The following is an 8,661-nucleotide window of genomic DNA, read 5'->3' as shown; positions in this document are numbered from 1 at the left end:
GTGCTCAAACTCCATCCCCGGTTAGCCACACGCTGGAGGAGCAGCTAAGCGGGTGGGAAAGGCAGCAGCCCCCTGGCATCGCTGTGCCGGGGTAACCCCCTGCCAGGCAGGAAAGACCCAGGCCAATGGAGGCAGGCACTGGCATTTCCATGGGCGTTGGTCGAGGAAGGTTAGAAAAACCCTCTGAGTGGCACCAGGTTCAGGAATTGGGTGAGATACCAGTTAGGATCTGAGGTCCTGCCATACGTGCCCCGTGCCTCAGTTTCCCCAGTTACGAGCCTGCTTATGGAACGGAGGGAGAGTCGTCCCTTCGGCCAGCCCTCCTGGAGAAACAATTCATTGCTCCATCTCAGGCCCGGATTCCTGCGTGGAGGCCGGGTAATCTGCCAGAGAAACAGAGCGGGTCTGTCAGAAAGAGACGCTCGATTCTGGAGGGGACGGAGGAATAATTATGATTATGATGGTGGCTGATCAACAGCCTCTTATTCCCAGGCGGAACGTGGCCGGATTCAGCTCCCGGCGGTTGGCGCCGGCTCCACCTTTGTGAGAAATCGGCCTTTGTCGCGGTGTCGAAACCAGGGTCCCCCCTTCCTCCTGCCCGTGCCAAGCCGGGCGTATGCCTCGGGGATTGTGCAACGCACCAGTGCCTTTCCAACCAGGCATCCGGGAGAGACCACTGCCCGGCCCCCCTCTCCTCATCCGGGCGGGTAATCCCGGGGGGATGGGCGCGCTCTTGTCAACAGGAAGGTGATGGAGGCCTGTGCCAACCTGGCTCGCCGCCCGAGAGACGCTCACAGCCTCCCCGGCTATCGCAAGGGAGTGTGCGTCTTGGCTCTCCTGGCAGGATCAGCCGGAGCCAAGATTTTCCCTCTGCGTCAGCACCCGGCCGGGGATTTTGCTCTCCACCCCAGAAGGGGCTGCACTCGGGGGCAGGTTCCTGGGGGCCCCGGCACCAAGAGAAAGGGGGTTGCTGGCAGGGGGGCCAGGCTGGGGGCTGGCTCCTGGGATGAGACGGGACAGACGCAGCTCGAGCTGGAGTCAAAGGGGCCAGGCTCAGCCCCATTGCGGCCTGCGTGAAGGTCAACATGACCTGCCGGAGGGCTGGGGGGGAAGCCGTGGGATCGCGCGCCAGGGACGGGGGAGGTCATGCTGCAGCATCCATCACCTAGGCGAGGCAGGCTGGGAGCCAGGACTCCTGGGTTCTCTCCCCGGCTCTGGGAGGGGAGTGGGGGCTGGTGGTTAGAGCAGGGGGGGCTGGGAGCCAGGAGTCCTGGGTTCTCTCCCCGGCTCTGGGAGGAGTGGGGCGGGTGGTTAGCGCGGGGGCGGCTGGGAGCCAGGACTCCTGGGTTCTCTCCCCGGCTCTGGGAGGGGAGCGGGGGCTGGTGGTTACAGCATGGGGCTGGGAGCCAGGACTCCTGGGTTCTCCCCCGGCTCTGGGAGGGGAGTGGGGGCTGGTGGTTAGAGCAGGGGGGGCTGGGAGCCAGGACTCCTGGGTTCCACCCCCAGCTCCAGGCGAGGCCTGAGTCACGTTCATAGCTGGGGGAGGGGACACACACAGCCAGCCAGGGCTGCAGCAAGCCAGAGATCCAGGCAGCCGGTGCACAGCTCCGCCCCCCATCCCCGCCTCCCCCGGCCCCGTTAGCCGCCACTCAGCCCCGTTATCCCGCCCTGACGTCAGGCCGCCTGTGGTTTTACCTGGCGGGCCGCTCCGGGCTGAGCCATCCGCCGCTCGCCCTGCGTGTGCGCTCCAGCTCCGTGCGCCCCTGCCCGTGCGCTCCGCTCCACTCCGTTCCGAGCGCGCCATGGCCGCGGCGGTGGAGGCGGGGGGCTTCTTCCTGGGCACGCTGGGCTGGGGGCTGCTGGGGGTGACGCTGCCCAACAGCTACTGGCGGGTGTCCACGGTGGACGGCAGCGTGATCACCACCTCCACCCTCTTCGAGAACCTCTGGCAGAGCTGCGCCACCGACTCCACCGGCGTCTACAACTGCCGGGACTTCCCCTCCATGCTGGCGCTGTCCGGTAAGGGGGACCCCCCCCGCCGCGCCCCGGGCACGGAGCCCCTGGAGAGCCGGGGTCCCCCTCCCCGCCCCCTGTGCGCCCCGTGCGCGGAGCCCCTGGAGAGCCGGGGTCCCCCTCCCCGCCCCGTGCGCCCCGTGCGCGGAGCCCCTGGAGAGCCGGGGTCCCCCTTCCCGCCCCGTGCGCCCAGTGCGTGGAGCCCCCTGGAGAGCCGGGACCCCCCTCCCCGCCCCCTGTGCGCGGAGCCTCCTGGAGAGCTGGGACCCTCCCGCCCCCTGTGCGCGCCCCGTGCGCGGACCCCCTGGAGAGCCGGGACCCCCTCCCGCCCCTGTGCGCCCTGTGCGCGGAGCCCCTGGAGAGCTGGGATCCCCTCCCGCCCCGTGCGCCCAGTGCGTGGAGCCAGCTGGAGAGCTGACCCGCCCCGTGCGCGGAGCCCCTGGAGAGCCGGGACCCTCCCCGCCCCTGTGCGCCCCGGGCACGGAGCCTCCTGGAGAGCCGGGACCCCTCCCCGCCCCGTGCGCGGAGCCCCTCCCGCCCCGTGCGCGGAGCCCCCTGGAGAGCCGGGACCCCCCTCCCCGCCCCCTGTGCGCCCCGTGCGCGGAGCCCCTGGAGAGCCGGGACCCCCCGCCCCGCCCCGGGCGCGGAGCCCCGGGAGAGCCGGGACCCCTCTCCCCGCCCCGGGGGGCTTTAGCCGGCTCCCCACTCCCCAGCCGGGCGGGCGGCCCCTGTTCACCGCAGCCGCCCTGCTGAGGCTCGGCGCCAGGGCAAACGCTGCGATCTGCCCCCGGGCAGTGCCCGGGGCAGGTGTCCCGAGGGGGCGGGAGGACCCGGAGCTCCGGGGCTCGGTGCCCGCTGGGCAGCCCATGTCCTGACCCCGCTGCCAGGCCGGACCCCGAGCCGAGAGGCGGAGGTTGGAGGAGGTGATTGTGTGTTCAAACAGGGCCCCCTCCCCCCACAGCTGGGAGAGAACCCAGGTGTCCTGGCTCCCACCCCACCCCTCTCTCACCCACCACTCCGGCCTCCCGCCCCCTGCTCCAACCCACCAGCCCCCACTCCCCTCCCTGAGCAGGGGAGAGAACCCAGGAGTCCTGGCTCCCAGCCCCCCCTGCTCCAACCCACCAGCCCCCACTCCCCTCCCAGAGCCCGGGAGAGAACCCAGGAGTCCTGGCTCCCAGCCCCCTGCTCCACCCCACCAGCCCCCACTCCCCTCCCCGAGCCGGGGACAGAACCCAGGAGTCCTGGCTCCCAGCCTCCCCTGCTCCAAACCCCCAGCCCCCACTCCCCTCTCAGAGCTGGGGAGAGAACCCAGGAGTCCTGGCTCCCAACCTCCCCTGCTCCAACCCACCAGCCCCCAATCCTCTCCCAGAGCCGGGGAGAGAACCCAGGAGTCCTGGCTCCCAGCCCCCCTGCTCTGACCCACCAGCCCCCACTCCCCTCCCAGAGCCGGGGAGAGAACCCAGGAGTCCTGGCTCCCAGCCCCCCCTGCTCTGACCCACTGGCCCCCGCTCCCTGAGAAGCAAGCAGAGGGGGAGTGTGTGTGTGTTGGAGAGAGAACAGACTCTGGGAAGGAAGTGGGTTTACAGTAGCTTAGAGAAGCGGGGGGCTGGGAGCCAGGACGCCTGGGTTCTCTCCCTGGCTCTGGGAGGGGAGTGGGGGCTGGTGGTTAGAGCAGGGGGGCTGGGAGCCAGGACTCCTGGGTTCTCTCCCTGGCTCTGGGAGGGGAGTGGGGGCTGGTGGGTCAGAGCAGGGGGGGCTGGGAGCCAGGACGCCTGGGTTCTCTCCCCGGCGCTGGGAGGGGAGTGGGGGCTGGTGGGTTGGAGCAGGGGGGGCAGGGAGCCAGGACTCCTGGGTTCTCTCCCCGGCTCTGGGAGGGGAGCGGGGGCTGGTGGGGCCGAGCCGGGGATGGGGGGAGGGCTGTGGTTCAGGTTGTCATCTGCTGCGCCGGTGAAGTTCAGTCCATGTGCCGGCTGAGGGGGTGAGATCACAGCTCCCCCCAGTGGCCCGTCCCAACCATTACAACAACCTACTACCGCTTCCCGGCCCAGCGAACCGTCCCCACTTGGGTCCCTGCCGAGGCAGGCGGGCGGGGCCCACGGCTCTGGGGTTCCCCCCCTACATCACATCCGGGTTCAGGTCTGCCCAGCGAGTCAGCAGCCGGGTCCATGCGAGCCCCTGGCCTAGCGGGGACCCCCGATCTCAGCGGCGCCCCACGGGCAATGGGGAAACTGAGGCACGGTCCCGTCTCGCTCTGACGGCGCCCCACGGTGTTCGCCCAGCCGGCTGGGCCGTGCCCCACGGGGAGGGGAGCTCCGGCCCCTCCTCCGGCCGGCTCCCTCCCACCCTTGTCCTCTCCGCAGGCTACCTGCAGGCCTGCCGGGCCCTGATGATCACGGCCCTGCTGCTCGGCGGCCTGGCCGCCCTCTGCGCCGTGGTGGGGATGAAGTGCACCAAGGTGGCGGACGGGAACCCCGAGGCCAAGGGCAAGATGGCGGCCGCCGGGGGCTGCATGTTCATCCTGGCGGGTGAGAGCCTGGCTGGGCCCCCCATGGGGCCAGGATTAGCCACGGCGTGGGGGGCTCCGGCTACGCCCCCGATCTGCCCCCTAGGGGCCCTGGGGGGAATAGCCACGGTGTGGGGGGCTCCGGCCATGCCCCCGATCTGCCCCCTAGGGGCCCTGGGGGGGAATAACCATGGGGTGGGGGGCTCCGGCCACGCCCCCGATCTGCCCCCTAGGGGCCCTGGGGGGGAATAGCCACGGTGTGGGGGGCTCCGGCCACGTCCCCAATCTGCCCCCAATGGGCCCGGGCGAGGGAATAGCCACGGGGTGGGGGGCTCCGGCTACGCCCCCGATCTGCCCCCTAGGGGCCCTGGGGGGAATAGCCACGGTGTGGGGGGCTCCGGCCACGCCCCCGATCTGCCCCCTGGGTGGGGAATAGCCACGGTGTGGGGTGCTCCGGCCACGCCCCCGATCTGCCCCCTAGGGGCCCGGGGGGGGGAATAGCCACGGCGTGGGGTGCTCCGGCCACGCCCCCGATCTGCCCCCTGGGTGGGGAATAGCCACGGTGTGGGGTGCTCCGGCCACGCCCGATCTGCCCCTAGGGGCCCGGGGGAATAGCCACGGCGTGGGGTGCTCGGCCACGCCCGATCTGCCCCCTGGGTGGGGAATAGCCACGGTGTGGGGTGCTCCGGCCACGCCCCCGATCTGCCCCCTAGGGGCCCGGGGGGGGAATAGCCACGGCGTGGGGTGCTCCGGCCACGCCCCCGATCTGCCCCCTGGGGGGGGAATAGCCACGGTGTGGGGGGCTCCGGCCACGCCCCCGATCTGCCCCCTAGGGGCTTGGGGGGGGCAATAGCCACGGCGTGGGGGGCTCCGGCCATGCCCCCGATCTGCCCCCTAGGGGGGGAATAACCACAGTGTGGGGGCTCTGGCCACGCCCCCAATCTGCCCCCTAGGGGCCCTGGGGGGGGGAATAGCCACGGCATGGGGGGCTCCGGCCACGCCCCAGATCTGCTCCCTAGGGGCCTGGGGGGGAATAGCCACAGGGTGGGGGGCTCCGCCCACATCCCCGATCTGCCCCCTAGGGGTCTGGGGGGGGAATAGCCACAGGGTGGGGGGCTCCGGCCACACCCCTGATCTGCCCCCCGGGGGTGGGAATAGCCACGGCGTGGGGGGCTCCAGCCACGTCCCCAATCTGCCCCCTAGGGGCCCTGGGTGGGGAATAGCCATGGCGTGGGGTGCTCCGGCCACGCCCCCAATCTGCCCTCTAGGGGCCCTGGGGGCGGAATAGCCACGGCGTGGGGTGCTCCGGCCACACCCCCGGGTGGTGGGGGGCGCGTGGGGCCGCCCCCCCAGGCACTCACCCCGTCTCCCCCCCCAGGGCTGTGCGGGATGGTGGCGCTCTCCTGGTACGCCTTTAACATCACCCGGGACTTCTTCGACCCGCTCTTCCCCGGCACCAAGTAAGTCCGGCGGGCTGGGGCCGGGGGCAGGGGGATCCCGTCCTCGCCCCCCGGGAGGCCCCCGGCCCTGACCCCCGTCTCTCCGCCCCCCGCAGGTACGAGATCGGCCCGGCCCTGTACCTGGGCTGGAGCGGGTCCCTGCTGGCCATCGTCGGGGGCGGCTGCCTGCTGGGCTCCTGCTGCGCCCACTCCTCGCGGGACAAGAGGTACCGGGGGAGGGCAGGGGACTTTCACCCCGGGGACCCCCTTGTCCCGGAGCAGAGAGGGGAGACACCCCCACACACACCCCGGCTTCACGTGACCCCGTCCCTCCCGTTGTGTCCCCCTAGCTTCAGCTACCACCACAGCGGGCCCAGGGCCGGCCCCCAGCGCCTGCGCAGAGGCTCGGACGGCAGCAGTGGCGGGCAATATGGCAAGAACGCCTACGTTTAGGGGTGGGGATCGGCTGCAAATCCTCCCCTCCCCGGCTCCCCACTCCCCCCCTGCACCGGACTCGGCGGCCGGCGTCACCCCGTTCCTGGCCACGGGCGAGGGGGCAGGATTGTTCGACAACCAGAAGACGCCGGGCGTTCACCCCACCCCGGGCAGGTGAGATGTGCCCCGGTGCTGCAGCAGAAGGCAAAAAAAATAAACCCCACACAATGTCCCTGCTCATCCGACTTGGTGAGGGGGGGGCGGAAGAGTCCTGCCTGACCCCAAATCCGGGGATCACTTGGACCCGGACCACGGGAACAGCCAGGCAGGTAGAAAGAGGGGTCCCTGGCCCCCCACCGCCGGCGTCTCATCTCCAGTCGTGGCCGAGCCCTGATGCGTCAGAGAAAGCTGGAAAAAAATAACCCCCGAGCTGCACCCGGCGAGAGGGGGAAAATCTTCCTGACCCTCCAGGCACCCGGGCGAAGCCCTGAAGCATGAGGGTGGATCTGAGCGTGCCCGTGCGAACAGGAATTTTTCAATGAGATGATTTTTTTTTCCCCATGGGAAAAGGCCGAGCCACAGAAACCGAAACTGTTCGGGGGAAGGTGTCGGTTCTGCTTGTGGGGGGGGTTAAAAAGGGTCAGAAATGGGCTGGCACCACCTTGGTCGGTGCGAAAGGGAGGCTGCTTATAGTGCGAACGGAGCCCAAGCGCTGAGACGGCGGCGTTTCCACGGACCGGCTCCGCCACCGGTCGGCTCCCGAACGCGGGTGAGGTTTCCCGGGCTGGGGGAGGGGGTTGAAAATCCGCGGGGGCTGGGAAAACGGAGCCCGGTGCTGCCAGTGGTGGTGGGGGGTTCGCCTCCCGGCTCGTGCCCGGCAGGGCCGATCCGTCGCGGGCAGACGGGGCGGAGGATGCCGGCGCGGGGGCGGCTGGAGTCTGCCACGAAGCCGGCCCGACTTTCTCCGCCCGCCCGGAGTTTGGGGGGGAGCCCGACTCGTCACCTGTTTTGTACAAAATAAACACGTTCTTTGAACGCAAAGGCCAGGCGGTTCCTGGGGGGGTGGCTGGTGAATACGGGGGGGCTTTTATAACCCGGGACGGCTTGGGGGGGGACTCCCAGTCCCCCAGACCAGCGCCACATTGACGCTCTGCTCCAGCCGGGGCTAAAACAGAGACGTCTTTTAGCTCGCGCAGCAGAGGTTCACACACGGGGACGAGTAACACACGGGGGCCAATTTGAGCCCCCCCGTAGGAGCACCAGAACCGGGGTAGAACGGGGGGGGGGCTGTGGTCCCACCCCCCTGCCCAGGCCAGGGTAAGAGCTGCCCACGGAGCCGGGGCAGCTGGAGGACGTCCCGGCTCCTCCACCCCCCGCCCTCCAGGCTGCGTGGCTGACGAGAGATCGTGTAGGAGAACGGCCGGGCCTGTTTGTCAGAGCCTGATTGGTCCGGCCCGGGACGCAGGCCCGTTCCTGGCTCGGCGGTGAGCCCCGTCGCGGTCCCGTGCCTCAGTTTCCCCTCCCACCCTTTAGGCTGAGGTCTCCGGGCAGGGGAGGGTCTGGGCCATGCCAAGCAGGACGGTGGCCCAGATTTAAGTTGGGACCCTGGCCGAACAGGGGAGCTGATTTTGGTCAGGGCCTCTAACCCCATACTTTTTTTTTTTTTTGGGGGGGGGGGGGCTGTTTCATTCCAATTCTTGCCCATGACTAACTCCAAGGCCTAACACACAGTTGGGAGAAAAGTCCTCGCAGTTAAAGATCTACCCTCCCCCCCCCCCGGGCCAGGCGCAAGCAGCATCACACCTCGCCCCCCATTTCAGGAAAAAGACACCCCCCCCCCGGATGCTACTAAGGCTACCACCCCAGTGAACCCTTTCAGGCCCCCGGAAAGCCTCCCCTCCTCCTTCCCAGCCCAGCTCGAGCAGGCCGGCGCAAAGGAAAACCGGGTCCCCGTTTGCAATACAAACTTTAATCCCAACGCTCGGGGGGGGGCGGTGGCCACCCCCGTGCAATGATTCCGGGGCGCCACCCGGTCCTGAAAATAAATCAACGTTAAAAATCGTATCTATAAAATAGCAAAGGGGGGGGCGGCGACGCTACCAGCCAGCGGGGGCGGCAGCCACCGGCACGGAGGGGGCGAACGATCATTCCCTGAAGGAAAGTTCAGCCGCCCGGACAGAAATTCACGGCGTCCTCGTAGAACGAGGGAGAACAGAACCGCTCAGCCCCCCGAGAGGGACCCCGAACAGGGAGCTAGGAAGGCGGCTGCGG

General features: G+C 69.6%; 1 protein-coding gene across 1 annotated transcript; it reads left to right on the top strand.

Annotated features, from left to right (window-relative positions):
- Positions 1-1,672: 1,672 nt before the first annotated feature.
- Positions 1,673-7,425, top strand: CLDN15 (claudin 15). The gene is made up of 5 exons (XM_039499974.1): positions 1,673-2,019; positions 4,374-4,538; positions 5,895-5,976; positions 6,072-6,182; positions 6,306-7,425. The coding sequence occupies exons 1-5, from the start codon at positions 1,803-1,805 to the stop codon at positions 6,406-6,408; spliced, it is 678 nt and encodes a 225-aa protein (XP_039355908.1). The 5' UTR covers positions 1,673-1,802; the 3' UTR covers positions 6,409-7,425.
- Positions 7,426-8,661: the final 1,236 nt, after the last annotated feature.

Source organism: Mauremys reevesii, linkage group 14 (genome assembly GCF_016161935.1).
Source record: "Mauremys reevesii isolate NIE-2019 linkage group 14, ASM1616193v1, whole genome shotgun sequence".
Lineage (NCBI taxonomy): Eukaryota > Metazoa > Chordata > Testudines > Geoemydidae > Mauremys > Mauremys reevesii.
This window is presented reverse-complemented; position numbering and strand designations above follow the sequence as displayed.

What these genes read in the sequence shown, in the direction of transcription:
- CLDN15 (XM_039499974.1), top strand. Translation starts at nt 1,803, where the DNA reads ATGGCCGCGGCGGTGGAGGCGGGGGGCTTCTTCCTGGGCACGCTGGGC. An exon ending in CCGCTCTTCCCCGGCACCAA is followed by an intron (nt 5,977 to 6,071) that starts GTAAGTCCGGCG and finishes CGCCCCCCGCAG; the next exon opens with GTACGAGATCGGCCCGGCCC. An exon ending in CACTCCTCGCGGGACAAGAG is followed by an intron (nt 6,183 to 6,305) that starts GTACCGGGGGAG and finishes GTGTCCCCCTAG; the next exon opens with CTTCAGCTACCACCACAGCG.